Below are 19,553 nucleotides of genomic sequence, written 5' to 3' on the forward strand. Positions count from 1 at the left end.
AGAAGGAAATGCATAGGCAGTGAAAACATGGATGCTGTCCAGATATGTAGGCATGAGATCAAGAAAGCTAGGGAACAGCTGGATCTGAGTTTGGCAAGGAGTGTGAAGAATATGACAGGCTTGTACAGGTACATTGGTCAGAAGAGGAAGATTACAAGAAAATGTACACAGACCCACACCAACACGATAAATAAGACAGGAGAACTAGTGACAACCAACATGGAGGAGGCTGAGGTACTTGACAATTTTTTGCCTGAGTTTTCACTGGTAATGACTCTTCCCATATCTCTCAAGTCTCCGAACATCAAGGCAGGGACTGGGGAAACAAAGTCCCCCCCCATCATAGGAAATAAGGTTCAAGACCACCTGAGGAACCTGAACATACACAAGTCCATGGGACCTGATGAGCTGCATCCCAGGGTCCTGAGGGAAATGGCAGATGTAGTTACTAAGCCACTCTCCATCATTTGAAAAATGGCAGTCAGGCAAAGTCCCCACTGAGTGCAGAAAAGGCAATATCACACCCATTTTTAAAAGGGTAGTAAGGAGGACCCTGGGAACTACTGACCAGTCAGCTTCACCTCGGTGCACGGTAAGATGGAGTAGGTCCTCCTGGAAGTTATGTCAAAACATGGAAGACAGACATGATTAGAGACAGCCAACATGGCTTCACCAAGGGCAAATCATGCTTGACTAATCTAGTGGCCTTCTATGATGGAGGGACTGCACCAGTGGACAAGGGAAGAGCTACAGATATCATCTACCTTGACTTCTGTAAGGCCTTTGATACAGTCCCCCACAACATTCTTCTCTCTCCACTAAATTGGAGATAGATGGCTTTGATGGATGGACTGTTAGATAGGTAAGGAATTGGCTGGATGGCCATGTGCAAAGAGTTATGGTCAATGACTCAATGTCCAAGGGGAAACCAGCAACAAGTGGTGTCCCTTAAGTGTCCATACTAGGACCAATACTGTTGAATGTCTTCATCAGTGACACAGATAGTGGGATTGAGTGCACCCTCAGCAAGTTCACAGATGACACCAACCTGAGTGGTGTAGTTGATTCACTAGAGGCAAAAGATAACATCCAGAGGGACATTGACAGCCTTGAGGAGTGGGCCCATGTGAACCTCATGAAGTGGCCCAAAACTGGACACAGTATTCCAGGTTTGGCCTCACTGGTGTCAAATAGAGGGGAATAATCACTTCTTTCAGCCTTCTGACTGCACCCTTGCTATATACTAGATCTAAGTGACAGCCCCAAAATCCAGTGAGTCAGGTGTTGTCCATGTCTATCACAGGATCTGTTTTTTCATATCTTTCAGTGTCTGGTTGTCTTCTGTGTTGTGTTAATACAGATATTAATGAGTGTGCATTGGATCCTGATATTTGCTCCGATGGAATTTGTGAAAACTTACGTGGCAGCTATCGTTGTAACTGTAACAGTGGCTATGAGCCTGATCCTTCTGGAAGGAATTGTGTGGGTAAGTTGCTCAATTTTTTTATTATTGTTGAATAATTCATCCCTGTATTGATGCTAATTTGCATTGACAGAATTTAGGTTGCAAGACATCTACTTCTTAAAGCTACAATGAAAATGCAAAAAAATCTCTAATGAAACTGCTTTTCTCAGTCACTGCATAGCTAATATTCTTACTGCTGTATTTATCTGTTATTTGGTGGGGGAGTATTACTGTTTGGGAAGCGTAAGCAGGAGATACCATTGCAGGTTAGGAATTAATTTTCTCAAAAGCATGGATCAGTTTGTGTTATACTTTAATGTGTAACATTTGTCAAGACCACCTAAAATGTGTCCCTTTCAAGGCTGGATGATAATTTGTCAAGAGCTGAAGGTCACGATTTTGCATAATAAAATGTAACAGAAGGCTGTCATTACAACGAAATGATAACTGGTGGCCTATGTACACAGTGTCTGCAGTATGCAGTAATTTGTGATGTGCCCATGTTACACAGGTACAGCAGAATGGAGTGCTGCACACTTAGTCCTCTAATTTCTGAAAGCTTCAGCTTGTGAAGGAAGCAATGACCCACTCTTAGGATTTCACAAATCACCTCTGAACAGTGCGCTCAAGTGTAACAGCTGGTTTTTTATTCTCCAGAATTTCAGGTCACCAGTATACAGGAATGATTCACTTCAGGAACTTCTAATTGTCATTTGTAGTTTGGTTTGGGTTTATACCAGACTGTTGTTGCAGTGTCTAGATATACATTTTGCAAGTGTTTATGAATACCCAACAGAAGATACCTGTATTATAAGTTTCACACTTAGTCCAATTAATTTTATTTATTTATTTATTCATGGTCATACATGAAATTCAGTATTTTTTTTTCTTTAGGGAATTCATACATCCAAAAAAAGTGTATTATACCACAGGTACATTGTGCAATATTATCGCTTATAGTCATGTTAATAGTCCTGTAATTTTAAACAGAAAACTGAAGTTTGTTTGTATTAAAAGCTAATAGAAAGCTATCTGAAAGCATTAGAAAGTCTTAAGTATTGTCTTACCATCTGATGTGTTTATTTTGGGGAATTATTGCTCTCTGTACTTAAAGGTTTACTGACCTATCATTGGTATTTGTGGTCAACAAAACCCCACCATTTTTGGTAGGGAAAACCTGGACTGTATAACTGTGGTATAATTTTAATACCAAACATTCCTACCTAGTGATGCAAAGCAAACACAAAGTGTTTCTTTTCATCTGCTTGACTTAAGGAATTTTACAGCTAGTTACCTTCTAAAGGCCCTAAATATGACCTTTTGGCAGGAAGGGCACTGCTGCATAAAACTATTGGTGTTTCTTTAAAGGTACTTCATATAATATTTGTTTTCCAAATGGATTTTATGGCAAGGGATTTTATTTATCTAGTTACACTTGGGATTATGTAAATGCTAGTATAGGTATATGTGTGTTTAATTATTTAAATAAAAATACAGCATACTGACTGTGAGGATGCATTTATTCATAGATAGGAGAATTTTTGCACAAAAGAATTTAATTATGAACATTCAAAGGGTTGAAATGCTTTAATTAGTGATACAGATTATGAGCTGCTAGGAAATAAAAAGTGGTCATCGGACAAATGCAGACAGTATTCTTGTCAGTTTTAAGTGCTTTTACAGCATGAGCTATATCAGTCTGTTTTTACAGTGCATATCACAATAGATGACAGTCCAAATCTGAAGTTATTCTGTGAGATTCTAAGGAAATAATACTTTCATAACACTTCTAGTTTGAGTTAAAGGATTGTAACAACAAGCTCAAAATTAAACTCTATTGCTTTTGAAAACATCAAATTCCAAATCTCCTTTACTTCATTAAAATCAGATGAGGTTAGATTAAGGACAGGTTAGTTTAGAAGAGCTTCTTTACATCTGCCAAACTTAAATCTCGATTAATAGTCTAGGGAAATTTAGACTTTTTTGTCTGAATCCTAAAGGAATTTATAAGCATAGCTTGCAAAATCTAATGTAGTTGGGAAACCAGAAGCCTCCAGATTGTAATTATAATGCATTCTTGGGTTTATTCTTTATTTTTAAACTTAAACTCTCTAAAAAATCTAGTTGATTTAAGATTTCAGTTGCAGTGTTAAGTTTGGGAGATCAAGCAGTCAAAATATAGGAGGCACCCTGAAGCAGGATGAAGAGTCAGGTTTATTACAGCCTATCCTGTCAGTATTCTTCTATAAGCTTAAGTATTTGTGATATATGATGGGCATTAGAGGAAAGTAGCTTAAAATTGTAATTTTTTATTCTTTTTAAAAATAAACAATAGGGCAATGAGGAAGATTGATGGCTTTTTATTAGCATTATTTGCAGTTAGTGTAAGAGGAGTTCAGGGAGTAGTGTTAATTTGTGGGTTTTTCCTATTCGGTGTGCTTGATATCCTGGTTGCCGTAGAAAGCAACAGGGGCTACTTGTGGAGGTGAAGGCATCTCATGGCATTTGCACTCATTGGTGTGTTTAACTCATCTTTTTGCAGACATTGATGAATGTTCAATGAACGGGCTGCTGTGTGATAATGGGCACTGTCGAAACACCCCTGGAAGTTACAGCTGCACTTGTCCAAAGGGTTATGTGTTCAGCACTGAGACAGACACATGTGAAGGTGAAAAATCTGCAAGCTGTGTTAATTTTATTGCTTACTATGTAACATTAAAGCTAAATGATCACAAAAGATTCAGGGTGGTGACAAATACCAGAGGGAAGGACAGAGCTAAGATATTGCATAAATCATTGCATTCCTCTTGTAATTTCTCTGCAATTATTTTTAGTGTGTTGGGTCCTGCCATTGAATTTCTTTCAAAGAAATCAGTTAATTTTTGTATGAAAATATTTCACTTTCCTTAGATAAAACATTTTTAAGCTGGAATAAAGGCAAATATATGCTTGCCTTTGATCATGTAGCAGGGACACCTAGTCTGTCATTTAGGGAAATGTATCTATTTTGATCACAGAGTCTCTTCTTTTTCTCCCTTCAGTCTGTGGCCATAGTTAATTCTAGATCAAATTCAGGTATTTGTGATGCTTTATGTGATGTTTGAATTCTAGGATCTGGATATTACTGCCTGTTGATACTAAAATTGTCCTGTATTTTTACAGTATAATCACAGTCGCTTTCTTATATTACTAATGAACACAGATGTTAGAGCAATGAAAATGTTACATAGCAGAAACTAATGAGAAGTTTTAATTATTAAAAAAACCTAAGGCTGTACAAAAAAAGTCAAAATAGAAGCATTAGCTTTTGTCTCAATTTTTAATTAGTATTCAGAGTAGTAGAATTTTACTGGTCTTTTGCATTATTTTTTATTTGGTTCCATGATCTGTAAATCTCAATGTTTGTTATCATTAGAAAGTTTTTATAGTAAATAGTCTTGCATTTGAGTGGGCGATGGGGAAGCTATAATCCTTTGTTATGGAACACCTATTATGTGAACCAATGTCATTGTCCAGATTTGTCTGAAGTAGAAGACATTGTCCTCAGCTGCTTGTTATTACTGATCAGACAGAAGTTACTGCCATACAGTTAAACAAACATATGGAAAGGGAAGTGGAAGCACTCTATAAACCATTCATGCTGTGTAGGGTTAGTCAGGGTAACTTACACCATTTTGTTAGCAGCATATGCTGAATGGGCTAACTTTGCACTTAAGCAGGTGAGGAGCACTCACGTGCTCTTTGCCAGCGTTCAGAAGAGGAGTGGAAGTAAGCAACATGGAGGGGGCAATAGTGTTTTGAATGTCTCCAACTGTTTGGAAAGTGAACATGTGTTTACATTCAAAACATCTCATGAAATGGTTTAAATTCTGGCAGTATCAAATCATTCACCTCTTCACCCCTTCTGTTCAAAAGAAGTTATGTTCCTTTGTGTTTTAGTACATATGTTTTTCAGAGGTCACTTAAATATTAAAACTTCTGTTCTCCCTGTATGTTACAAATTAGTAGCACTTGTTCAGAGTAGGGCTTTTCTTCTATCACACCCCCATGGATTTATAGTGCTTTCTCTGCTAAGTTGTCTCAATGCCTAGTATGTATCCATAATTTTCAGGTGAAAATAGCTTACCATGTGCCCTTAATGTGCATGTTTCTTAAGGAATCTTCTAGACAGAAAAAGAGGAATAGTATGGTAAAGAGAGATGTTAATTACCAAGATGAAAAGGCCATAAACTTCGGAGCATAATACTGACCAAAAGGTAGACGAATAAGATTCCAGAATGCAAACAACCTAGCCATAATTATTGAACTAAAGTGTATCTAGATTTTCAAATATAAAACATAAATTTGTTTTTCAATGGTAATAATATAGTAATACTAATATAAAGGCTCAAAATAAGGATTTGACAACAACGAAAAAGTGGTTTCGTGGTTCCACAGCCTTAGGAAAAAAATGATCTTTTCTGTCTTCTGGACATCCTTATCATCATTGCAATGTGTTTTCTCTTGTGCTAGAAGAAGTTTGGGGATCATGATATAGTGAACCAAATCTGGGAGTCCCTTCTCGTAGTATTTTTCTGAGGCGGGGTGTGAATGGAGAAGAGCATGAGGGAGAGTTATTCTGCAGTGGAAGTGAATTTACTAGTTCATTTGAATTAATAGTTCATTGAGGAGAGGGTAACTTTTTAGATAGCATTGCCAGCTGATATTGACTGCAAAACCATAGTATCAAAAAAAAAGTTACAGTTAAGGTAAAATAGAATTTACAGGAAAGTATATGAAGAGAAGATACTAGCAGAAATCCAAATGGTACCATGTCCCCTCTTAATGGCACCTTACTGCATTTTTCTAAGGAATGTGACCACTTTTACATTTTGTCCAAGGGAATTAGCTGCTTTCCCCAAATTATCAGTTTATTAATCAATCCTAAAAACATGAATAAAGAACCAGCATGATTTTTTCAAACTAACATGTTATAGTGCCTCTGACAGTCATCTAGTAATACAGAAACTGAGATAGTTCACAACTCGAGCCAACCCGAGCATGAGGTAGAAAATGCACACACACCTTATTTAAGCAGGTTATTATATAAATTAAAATCTATTCTATTGTGAATTACTGAGATGATCATTCTAGCTCATTAAGTAAGGCCATTTGGGTTTTTGTCTGGTGGGTTTGGTGAGATTTTAATTAATGCATTACTCTCAGTTTTTTAACATTTTTTTTCAGATATTTGTAAAAGAACATGCATCTGTACATGCTTGCAATGTTTGTACTTTGGCTCCTGCAAAGGCTAAGGAAAGAGTATTATTTGATATTCCAAAAGATTCTAAAAAAGGATAGATCTGTCCCTGTCTCATCTCCCTTTCATGGTGGTCATCAGCTTATTACTGAAAAGGAGGCAATTTTACTGTCTTTGTAGAAATACAGTGGCTGTGCTTCACCTAACTGTATTTCATAATCCTGTATGTCTGATGAACTCTGAGCAATCAGCTTTTGATTGGACATGAATGCTGCAATAATACTTAAAGTAATAAAACTTTTTGTTAATGGAAGAAAAAAATCCCGTTTTCTCATTTAGAAAAAAAAAAACCAACAAAAAACTGATCATTAACTAAAACTGCAGATTTTTAAGGGTATTTCCTTTCTGAACATAGTTTAGTGTAATCACCCTAAAATACTTCTAATTTTTTATTGTCTGTACAGCATAATTGGAAGGGTTTTTCAGTTTCTTTGAATATTGTTATCTACATTAACTTACATAGGTCATGAGTCTTCATCTTAATCTTGAATCTCATAGTTAGATAGACATTTAAATTTAGCTGATCAGGTAAAAAAGCTGTTCAGGAGGGGGTTGGCATAAAAATGTTTATAAAACCTATTAAATTTTTTTTTCTAATGTTGAGTGGGTTGGCATAGAGGAATAAATCCATCTCTTTCTGTCCAAATTCTGTTTTCAAAGGAACACTACGTAATTCGGTTTGGAGTTACAAGTTCACTAGTTGTAAAAAGAGTTCTGTAGCCAGAAGCTTTGTTTTGTGCTCTGAAAATGCTCTGATGCTTATTACTCACCAGTATATTTTTAATTAGCGTAACTCTCATTAGTAACTGTGAAGAAACAACAAAACCCTTCATTATTTTCATTTATAGTTCAATTGAAATTTTTTATCAATTTGTTCTGGGGAGTGGGTGAGTTGTTTGAGGCACCAGAGTCTGTGAAAGTTGAGATTTTTACAACAAGCTCTGTGGTTTAGATTGTGTTTCCAGTGACATAACTAGTTAAACGTAAGCCAGATGTGCTTTGAAGTTCATTTCCAGGAATGTGCAGTGGACTGTTTCAATTTTTGTTTCTCTTGACATTTACAATATATACTCACTTCACTTAAGAAAAAAACATTTTATAAAGAAAAACCTGATAAATATTTTCATACATAGTGGCTTTTATTTTAAAATATAAAACATTATTAAAATCAATTTGGTTTCTTGCTCACTCTTGTTAAAATTACCATTTAATATTATTGTACGACAGTGTATGGCAACAATTTTTGGAGTTTGTTTAGGTTGTGTATATGATACTTTTTCTCCTGATTCAGCAGAGCACTAATGCTGAAGTGCATTCATCCTTTATTTTTTTTTTTTTTACTGAACAGTGGTTTTGGGGAGTTGTCAATGCAATATCACAAACCTGTGATACTCAAAAGCATTGGGTTTGTGTTTTGTTTCTTTTTTTGTTTGTTTCTTTTTCTTCTTTTTTTCCTAGTGTAGTGCTGAAATATGTCAAATGCATAAGGTAACATACTGGTTTTCTCGGGGTTAGAGGCCTAGAGCATAGTCACAAGACTGTTTTAGAAACAAAAAGAAGTTGATGCCTCCAGATATGCATACCCTAATCCTCAGCAAAAGCTGCTGTCCCTCTTTCTAATCCATAGAGGAAAATGGGATGAGTATTCCTTCACCTGCACCAGGGCAAAGCAAAATGAGGAAGAGTCAGGTTCCGTGATACATCTTCCCTCACCCCTGGTCTTGGCAATCAACCTCTGCCATTCTCATCCCAGAAGATGGAAAGTGACAATTTGTCTGTGGGATCAGTGAGGAGCTGGCACTGGCACTTGTGAAGGGTAGAAACTGAGACTGGGAGAAAAAGGAGGAGGAAGGGTGAAAGGGGAATGTCCCCTGTGGACAGCAGCAACCTGGCAGATTGAGTCAGCTGTTTTGCCGGGAACATGTTTGATGCAAATTTGAGTGAGGGTTTAGACTAGGTTTTCCAACTTCGGCTTGAAATGAACAGGCAGTTCTCCCTGTCTAGAAGGTGGTCAGGTCTGACAATGGTGTATCATCTTTCTGTTCTTCCCCATTTTTGCTCACCCGTGTGTTCAATTTGAGTCTTTTTCTCTCCTTTCACTGTCTGGGCAGAGAGTGAAGCACATAGCCCATGAAATCAAGAGAGCTGCTTCACTCTTCATAAGGTGTTGAACTTTCAATTCTTTCACCTCTCCATCTCCACTTACTGACTTACCTTTGGTTGTAGTTTTGGGGACACTGACTTCCAGGTGTGGCCTCAACTATTTTTTGTTAGGTTTGGGTTTCTTGTTAACTCTGAAAACCCAAAATACAAGATGTGTTTTCCTAAAAGAAAATTGATTGTAAACCTAACTTGCTAAGTATCAGGGAGAATTAAAGATAGGCATGATTACCTGATATTACATCAATAAATGTGAAGCATTTTAAGTTTCATGCATTTTTTTATATTCTGAATATGATTGAAGTGATGTTTTGAATAGTGGCAACTATCTGCTTATTATAGTATTTTGTCTTGCATGTTGGTTGTGTATGTGCAGACCTGTGTGTGGTTGGGTTGCCAGCTGTTAAACCCATGTGACTCCTTACATGAAAATCACCTGTTTTCAGCTATAAATACCTTCAGCAGACTCCAAGCACTTGACCTGTAATTTTCTTCACTGTGTGTCTGAGTCAGACTAGACTTTAATTTTGCCTTTAAAAAATTCAGACAAAACTTCTTGTTCATTTCCAGGAAAATGTTGATTTCTGTATTTAGAAACATGCAAACCTTGTGACCTTTCCTTTAGAAAGCTTTTGCTCCTCTATGCTGTTGCAGCTTGAAATTTCTTGAGTACTTTTTGTGTCAGGATCGTGCCTCTTTACTCTGAAAACGTGCTTAGATTTGGCCAAGTTGTAAGTCTCATTTTGCATGTGCTCAGTGGAGACTATTTTTAGTGTCCAAAAGCCCTGAAGATTCCGTGGCACAGATTATGCCTGGCCTCTCATGGGAACTTCTCTGAAGTTTCATCGTACCTAAAAGCAGGGAAGAGCACTTGCAAATAACTGGACAAAGAATCATATCTGCATAAAAGCAAAGACATAAATGCAGAGACTGATCAAAGATCCCTCTGACCCAAAACAAAGCAAGTATTTTAGTGTCCAAAATGCCCAAATCAGGCTATTTTAGTTTATGCATGTGACATTATTCCTCAAGCACTACTAGCAAACATAAGCAAACACTAAACAGTTTTATTTCTGGCCCACCAAAGGAACAGTCTGGTTGTATTAGAACGTATGGTTTGATTCAGAACCCAAATCAAAAAATGAAATTGGTTGAGTTCAGGGAGAAATGGTGGATATGCATCTGCAGTTGTTCTTTGAAAGAATTTGCTAGTATTGGTTTAATCTTAAAATGGATTTCACTTCAAAAAAAAATCAGCAAATAATACTGTCTGCAGGGGTCCTATTCTTACATGTGAACAGGCTTAAAAAACTCACAGGGGTAATAAATAGGAGTTAGGGGCTAGAGGGCAGTACCATTTACGGTATTCCAGTTTCAACTCCTATTTCTTGAATGCTTTTCTGAACTAGAGAATCGCAGCCAGCATTGTAATATTTTGCTTCTGACAGGGCTTTCTTAATTATTCCAAAGCCTCACCGAGCCCTAAGTGACAGAAACAATAAGGCCTTTGTTTGTGCACTGCATGTTGTGGCTGGGAATGCATTGCATTCTCTGAAAAAAGAGGTTTGTTTTCTCACGGGACAGTTATAATTGATGCTGAAAAACTTTATAGTCCAAGTTGTTGGAAATTACTATCTTTGTAGAAAAGAGCCATTTAATTAACACTTTCAAAATATGTGCTCCTATATACATGCACATACATGCTACCTGCCTGTCCCTATGTCTTTTGAATGTCATGGGCAGGGCAGGCAAATATACCAGGCAGTCTTGGCAAATCATGGTCCACAGCAGCATTTGTACTGTATAATATTTTCCAGAAGCACATCATAGTTCTAACAGTGTCTTTTGTTTCTGGATTATAGATATAAATGAATGTGAAAGCAGCCCGTGTGTCAATGGTGCCTGCAGGAACAATCTTGGATCTTTCAATTGTGAATGTTCACCTGGCAGCAAGTTGGACTCTACAGGACTGATATGTATTGGTGGGTATTTCCTCCTGTTATTTGCCCTTTTTCTTACTAACTTGAAAAACATTGATCATATTTATTAATTAAGCAAGGAAATAATGTATTTGCGTAATTTCCTCATGATAGCAGACAGTATGTATAGTTCTGTAGGTAAGACCAAACAAACACATACTAATTTGATTGCTTCCATGGGAGCAGGAACAAACTGAGAGAAACATAATTCATGAGGATGTCCAAACTATGATGAAAGCGATGAAATGGAGGTATAGATTGGTGGGAGAGAGTGGGGATGTTTTATTATTAATAGGAATTATCTTGTCCTTTGGGAGATGTGAATATGACGAAAGCTATAAGTGATTAGTCTGGTAGTTGAGAAACTGTAAAGCAGAAATGCCTACTCAGTTCCTTGGCGTCTTTTAAATCTGAGACAAGAAAACAAGTAAAACTGGATTAACATCTACTCAAATAGTGATAGGAAAGCACATGGCTACTAGGGTTCAGGCCATTCTTGATAAACTGTGAAGACTGACTTTCCTAGCTATAAGGAAGAGTTAATGGCTTTTGCGTTATAGCACGATCTCATACTTGATCTCTTTTGTAGGAAGCTGGTAAAGGTGAGTAAGGCAGATAGGAGTTTGTAAGGATCCTTGTCCCTGGAGCAGACACATGAGTATTGTCTTGCTTTTATATATATACACACACAAAATACATATATGTATAAAAAAAAAATAATGTTAGCATCCTTTGAGGATTCTGTTGCATTGAAAAAAAGCAGAGCACTGCACAGATTTTATTGCAGCTAGCAGCAGCAGTTGTCTGCAAGATGTCACTGACATTATCTTTGGAAGCCATTTATTAATGGTTTTTTTCTTGCCTTTCCAAGAAAACTCAAAGGATTGGAGACATCTGTACTTCTCAGGTGATCACAAGCTGCCGTTGTTTCATCTTATTTGTGTAACATAATTGAAGTCATTGTAGGATATGTGGGATAAATTAGAGTGTCATTAATAACTAGAAGATGCTAATTTTAAATGTTCCTTTTATTTTAGGATGGATTTGTCTGGTGGTCTTGGTTCAACTTTCTTGTCTTGCCAAGATTTTCTTAAGATAGGAAATTGAATGCAAAGTTCAAGTTTCCATTTAATGATGGAGTCTGTCTATGCCTTAAAGTGTTTTTTAGGTGTGCCTAAGCCTTCTCTTACATTTCCTTGTAGCATCACTGGCCATTAAAGTTTAGTATTGTTTTTGTTCTTCTTTACATTGTGCTAATTTCTTTATATGACCACACTGACCTATGCTTTTTTGTACTGCTTGTTTTAATCATGTTGTGTTCTCACATCCAAAGGTGCTACAAGTTCACTAAGGGCCTAATTATAACAATGTTCTGGATTTACTCTGCAAATGGTTTCCATTGAAATATTTACAGTGTGAGGTGCCACTTGGCCTCAATATTAGTGATAAGTAACATAAAACATAAACAAAAAACCCACCCTGAACAGTCAGATAAAAAGTGAAGGATAGGAGCCACCTATATACTGTGAGCCTAATCATTCATTTTTTGTGTTGACCAAAATTTTCTCATCACTGGTAGTTATGAGAGGCGGGCAGACTGGACTGTTGAAAAGTGAGTAAGGGGTTGGAAGTTACAGGTAGTTTACTGTGTGAAAAACTTGGAGATGCTCTTGTCGAATGTATGGCATTTCAAATCTGGATGGTAGAGCAAGTTGTTTTTTACCATTAACACTGCAGTGAAAGACTTGTATCTTGAATGTTTTTGCCCTAATGTTTTTTACCTAATTGCTGCTGTAGAGCATTCCTGTAGCATCAGATATGAAAAGCATATGGCAAAACATAAATGTATGGCTAAAATAGTGTTGTGGTTTTGGAATGTGTTGTATTCTTTATAAGAATGATCAAAGTGAGGTAATGTCTGATTCTGACCCCTCTCTAGTTTTTCTTTAATTTCAAATTTGCTCTCATGTCAGGACCAGAATCAATCCTACATTATAAGAGTAAGTTTTTCCTTATTTCTTTCATGATGATGATTAAAGTTACTGAGCTCTAAAAATGGCACTTTTTTTTTTTACAAAAACATTAGAATAAGAAAGGATTAACATAATATTACTTTTAATTTTATTTTTACAATTTATTGCTCCAATGTGTTTGTTGCTACTTGGCCTTATTGCTGATTTTCACTGTTTTGTGGACTCAGGTCTTATACAGCATGTTAGACTGATCTTATATGGAGAAGCTGTATGGCTGATGTGTGTTCTTTACTGAGTTTGTGGACAGAAGACTTCAATCTGTCAGTTCCTCTGGTTCCTTTGCTCAGTCTGCTCAGCCTCAAGGCTGAAGAACCAGGTGGCTTGAAGCATTTGCATCCATATTTCCTGTAGAAATTGAGCATAGGTGCGAGCTGTTTGCCTCTTTCTGTGACCTTTCCTGGGTAGAGAAAAAATGACTTGTTCAAATTACAGTCAGAATTCAAGTCACAATATTTGCACTCAAATTTAAGCTCAAATCTCTAGCAAATAAGGACTGTTAGTTCAGCAGTTACAATAGAAGCATTCAGCAAAAATGTTTTGCATTTATTTTGCTTGCCCACTGACAGCATTTGCAATATTGAGGCTGTACTCTTAGCAGAAAAAAGTGGAATTGTTTTTGAAATACATCTGTTGGATGTACAAGTGTTGCATTGCTATTTTGGGAATTGCTCATACGGTAGAGATACTGCCATTTGTACTTTTTGAAATATGCACTTAATATATGCTTTTTGTGCGTGTTTTAGTCAAGATTTGTGGAATTCATACAGTGTACAATAAATAGGCTGCCATCTGCCTGTAATATGCATATATTCTTCTTCAAGTCAGAATCAAAGAGATGCAAGCAACAGAAAGAATGCTTTGATGCTGGATAATAACTTCTTCACCAAAGCAAATGTCAGTTACTGCCCATTGTAGATTTCGTCTGGACAAGAAAGATAATGTAGAATAAAAGAAATTAACTCATGGCCTGAAAAAGATAAAACAAGCAGACTTTGGCAGGATAATGTAGATGCAGCTGGTGTGAGGAAAGTCACCTGCTAATTAGTACAGTTTAAATCATTTTTGAGATAGTACTTCGATTTTTCCATCCTGTAAAGTTGGCTACTAAAAATAAATAATATTGAGCTCAAGAAACTTCTAGTGAATAAAGCAGCGGAAGCATTTGCATTTTGATAACATAAAGCAGAGACATCAACATGTGGGCGGCAAGCTGGATGTGGCGTAAAAGAGCAGCTAAAGAACCTATATTCTCTTCTCATGTTTGTCCCTGAATTTGGGATGTATGATGACCATGGACATGCCCAACCATCCCATGACTAGCTAAGAGCCGACCCAGCTAATGACTGTCCACGTTTTGCCTTTGATCTTGTTATGTTAACCTAAGTCTTAACTGTTAGCTAAAGGCTGATCAAGGTGTGGAAAAGATGCCTTTTCCACTTGTCTATACTCCTTGTTGGTTTGTGCTCTTGTTTAAGTGTGGTGTTCTGCCCCACATGCTTGAGACCAACATTAACCTAAGTAATACAACTCTTTTAAACTTAACTGTTAATGAAGTATGTTGCCCAGTTTCTAGGGCTGATTCCACTCACATTCTTGGGCCTATTTTTTTCCTGTTACTTTAGCCAAAGAAGGGTTGTGCTCTCTGTGGTCTACATAATTTTATAACATGACAATTCTGTAGTAAAGTTGAAGTTGTATGAAAAAAGTAAGATGGAATGATTCTATCTGAAGCACACTGCTCCTAAACATGAGGTATTAGCAATACTGATCAACAGCACCTAATAGATGGTCTGGCTTTTTATAAATATAATATATGTAAGTCTTAAAGCCAAATCTTCTTTCATTAGTCATCTCATTAAATTTGTCTGGGCCACTTATATAGCTTTGAACTCTGAGTATGCACATGCATTTAAACTCTACCCAGACTGACCTCACAACCTGGGCTAAGTCTTTACAGACTGCTTTTGCTATCTGATCACAAAGATTGTTCTCTGCTTCAAGAAATTTTATACCGTTTTGAGTGTAACATTGTAAAGGTACTGAGCAAAGGTGGTGTAGGTACATCCTCTAGAGTACAAAAGTGATTTAGAATCTAACTGACATTTTAAAAAACAGCTTGGGCACTGACTTTTAAGACTTGAAGATTTGGCTACCTAAAGGAGAATTTCAGAGGATTTCAGGCAGCAGAGGCAACGCTGAAGATCTCCCCTCTGCTCAGTGGCTATCTAGCCTGGGCAGCAGTCAGTGGGTGCTGCCTGACGTGGCTGGGCACTTAGTGGAATTGGTTTGCCCTGAGCTGGTCTGGTTTCCCAGCCTGGCAAGCCAATTTGTGATTCAGGAGCTGGGTGTGCTGGGACTGAGCCCTCAGGAGCAGAGTGGAGTGTAACCTAACAAGCGTGCTCAAAGCATAGCTAATGCACCAGCAGAACCAGACCCCTAAAAGAATATAGCACACCCCTATCCTCCACATTTTTATCTTTTTTCCTTCCTGACAACCTTGAAGGTTCGCTGACTGAAAGGGAGGCAAGAGCACATGGATTTCATAACCCAGTGGTTTAGGCAGTCAGCTGGAAGGGGGAGTCCCAGGTTGTGATCTCTGTTTTTGTTGTAACTTGTGTATTTTAGACTGATCAGTCACTAGATTAAATAAATAAATAAATAAATCCACTGTAGTATCTGGAGAACTTCTGCTAGCTGTGGGACCTGGACTATAAAATGCCTCAAGCAGTGTGCTCTGTGGCTCACTTTTAGTGATAGTGCTATTCCTTTCCACCACTTCTAAACTAAGATGTGTACAAAATGACTCTGATGGAAGGTGTTCTTTTAAAAGAGAACCTGCACTCCCTTGGTACTCTGTGTACTGATGGCATGAACATGGCATGTCAGCTCTTTTGCTGTGACAGTTCCATATTGTTTTCTATTCCGCTGCAGATAGCCTGAAGGGGACTTGCTGGCTTAACATCCAAGACAGTCGCTGTGAAGTCAACATCAATGGCGCTACACTGAAATCTGAATGCTGTGCCACCTTAGGAGCAGCTTGGGGCAGCCCATGTGAGCGATGTGAATTAGGTATGCTCTCATATCCTGCTTCTTTTCGGAGAAGAGAGGAAGTACCACCAGATAGATTCTCATAATTTTCTTTATAGAAAACAAACAAACAGACAACACAAAAAGCCTATGAAATGAAGTTGTCTTATTTAGCATCATGTGTAATCTCCACCATCAGAGATCATTCTAGTAGCTTTGAAGTCACCAGGAAATAACGTGTGAATAAATCTTGTAATAATTACAGATGTTTCATCTCCACAGGGACTGCACATTGGGGTAGGGAAGTAAGGACTACAGTAATAAAGTGAAATATCTGGTGAAAGTCTTGAGGGCTTTTTATGTTGTGGGCTGTTAACACTTCTTCCAGCTGTTTTCAAACACATAGCTTATGTACAATTATTGATTACAGAATAATACTACTATTAGATTACAGGGCTAGGTCTAGAAGTTGGAAGCAGGAATGCTAACTGTGTGCTCTAGTTTGTGGAAAAAAAACTGGGCCACGTTCTCCCCATAAGGTTTGAATAATGCCACTTGCAGCTGAACCAGTGTCAGGATGATTTAGCCTTTTATTTTTAATTGGAACAGTAACTGTGGTACATGTATCCCATCTAACAAGCACAGTGCAAACAACATCCAACAGAGCTCTTAACTGTGTAATGCAGCATCAAGCAAAGATACTACTTTAGAATCCAGGAAGCGGCACGGTCAGGTTAAACTGGTAAAGCTAATCAAATATTAATCAATCTAGAGAGCTAATGAGCTCAGACTGGGTACATTTGGCCATTTAATTTCCTATTCTTTAACTAGTTATGTTTCAGCAAGCTTTCATATCACTACATCATGCTACATTTTACATGCGTATCCTAAAATGATGTCATTGCTCAGATCCTTTATTAAGCTGCAGTGCAAAAAAAGCTTTTAGTGATAACTGGCATCACTAAAGCTTTAAATCTTCATGCAACTTTACAGGAAATTTACCTTTCAGCTACATCTGAGTACAGAGACTGGTATGATTAGATGCTGAGCATTCTGGTCTCCATTAAGGAAAGCACATGAAAGAGTAACTGCCTAAGATTTAATTTCCTCAACTATTCACTTGTTTTAAGTAACATGTATGAGCCATTACTTTTCTTGATTGAGGCTAGAGCACTCACCACCTCATACAGTCAAATTATTAGAGACTTCTGAAGATACATTTTACTTTTAAATTATTTAGTCCTGTATTTCTGTCATTCTAAATCAGTGATACATCTTTTTGGCTTGATTCCAGACACAGCTTGCTCAAGAGGATTTGCCAGAGTGAAGGGTGTTACCTGTGAAGGTGAAATTTTTGCTTCTTACTCAAGATGTCAGGGTTTTTTTCCTTTGAAAATGAGATAAAAGAGGAATTATTATGCGGTTGTTTGTGTCAGGCATAATCATATTGACCTTAGATGAATGCCTTCGCAGTTACTGACTGTTAAGTGTTATGTTACACTGTTTGTTGGAGAATATCAAAATGATACAAAGAGCATGGAATGAAAATGCTCCTTCAAAATACGTTTAATCCCTTCAGTTTTTCCTTTCTCTCATCCATAATCCATCATCTTCTCTTAGAGAAGAGAATGTGGCATCTTAGTGCCCTATGACTTGAAGATCTTGCAAGAATTCCTTGAGACTGAGCCACATGCTTGTTCAGAACAGTGTTCAGACCCTAATACAGTATGAATGAAAGCCTCTTGCTTTCTTTCATGTAGCTGAAATTCTCAACAAAGCTGTAGTTGTCTCCTTTGAGTTAGCATATAACTCAACTCTTTGTTTCCCCGACAGATGTAAATGAGTGTGATGTTTTCCCGGGGGTTTGTCCCAATGGGCGTTGTGTTAACAGCAGAGGCTCATTTCACTGTGAGTGCCCTGAAGGACTGACACTGGATGGAACAGGACGAGTGTGTTTAGGTAAGAGCACACTCAACTCTGCCAGCTTTTTAGCTGTGTCCAACAGTTGCCCAAAATTATTCTCAAAGGGCTGTGAAAGGATGTTTGGTCTGTTTCTGAATTCCTCCAAAAGCAGTTTGTTAAGCGTGTGTTTTAGGTTATGGCTGCTTAGATATCAAATGCCTGTGCCAGTTCAGGGAAGAGCTGTTAATCCATTGGGGGAATATGAAAGTTTGTGTTAAGACTTGTTTTGCCTACAGTGCAATCAATAGGTTTTGCTAGAGTGCTGTCCTTCTTTGACTCCATTCACAAACAGAAATGTCTGACTTGCTGGGAGCTAGATGATAAGCAATCAGCTGGCCACCCAGCAGCTTGTAATGCAATGTGAATGGTGCTCTTCTCTATTGCTATCTAGTCATTTTGTGAAACTCAGATACTACCTTGTAGCATGGATATGCTGATGCAAATTGGTCTGTCTGAGAATAATCAAAATGAGCGTAGATAAAAATAAGACTTATCTTTCTTGCACAGATTAGTGTCTTCTACTGACAAAACATGATGTCTGTGAAGACATACATTTCTCTAAGAAAGACTTCAGGTATAAAAAATACTGAACCCCTGTGTAAGTTCAAGAAAACAGAAGTATTCTGTAGCAAGTGTAGTAAGCGTTATTAATCTGCATCTTTAGAAATCAATGGTCAAAGATGAAAAAAAGATAAAGTCAGGGTACTGGATGTTTAGAATGGATTTTGGAATCCATATTAATTTTTCTAACCATTTCTAAGGACCATAAAAATATGATTCCTGACAGCATTGATTTCTTTTAAAAAAACAGTGCAGTAAAACAAGAAAAAAAAAATCTAGCCCTTGCCTTATGTCAAGGATTTTCCTACTCTATCCTTCATTTTTTTATTTCAACAGTGTTCTCTTTCCTCAAGCAGATTCAAATTTAAGCGAACACTTTTGCTTTAACTGCACTATGCCTTACTAGTAGCTGATACAAACAGTTACCAGGTTGTGGGGTTTTTCAATGTGAACGTAGTTCTAGAGATATTTTTTAAAATAAGCAGAATTTTTAAAAGAAGTGGATGTGTACAATCAGTATAAATGTCTCAGAAAAAAGAAACAGTTAACAACCAAGTCTGCCCACATGCATGTACCTGTTATGTTTGTGCATATCATACACAGCTTTGCATGTTAGTTTCACTTGATATTCCACCCCACTGCAACCCTCCCAAACTTGGTAATTCTGTTGCCAGTCACTGGCATCTGTGGCCATCAACCCGGTATTATTTCTCAATGAGAAATTTGATAAGGACATGTGTGAATTTAATTGCAGTTGATAGATATAATGAAAAGTTGGAGGAAAGGAGCTGTTTTCAAGCGAGACACAGGGTTCCTTTACTCGCAAAGGCATGTTGCCTTTTCTTATTTTAATTAAAAAAATGACCTTTTGTATTACAAGATATGTGCCTTCTCCTGTGCTATGCAAGCAGTGTGCACTATGTCATGTATTTCTGAAATATGGTTATTTGCTGCAGGATGCACTACAATGAATTTAGTGCAAACAAATATTTATTAGCAGTATGTTTGCTGAATCTCTGGAAATGAAAATAAGTGTGATCTTGATGTGGAATAGTTTACAGGAAACC

At 37.3% G+C, this 19,553-nt stretch overlaps 1 protein-coding gene across 1 annotated transcript in view; it reads left to right on the top strand.

Moving 5' to 3' along the window:
* The window catches only part of FBN2 (fibrillin 2), a 173,808-nt gene that overhangs the window by 87,946 nt on the left and 66,309 nt on the right, over positions 1-19,553 (top strand). The window contains exons 18-23 of the mRNA XM_075019653.1: positions 1,361-1,486; positions 4,008-4,133; positions 10,787-10,906; positions 15,868-16,005; positions 17,258-17,308; positions 17,797-17,922. Coding sequence (XP_074875754.1) covers positions 1,361-1,486; positions 4,008-4,133; positions 10,787-10,906; positions 15,868-16,005; positions 17,258-17,308; positions 17,797-17,922 — 687 coding nt within the window. The remainder of the gene's footprint in view (positions 1-1,360; positions 1,487-4,007; positions 4,134-10,786; positions 10,907-15,867; positions 16,006-17,257; positions 17,309-17,796; positions 17,923-19,553) is intronic.

This window comes from Buteo buteo, chromosome Z (assembly GCF_964188355.1).
Source record: "Buteo buteo chromosome Z, bButBut1.hap1.1, whole genome shotgun sequence".
Taxonomy (NCBI): Eukaryota; Metazoa; Chordata; class Aves; order Accipitriformes; family Accipitridae; genus Buteo; species Buteo buteo.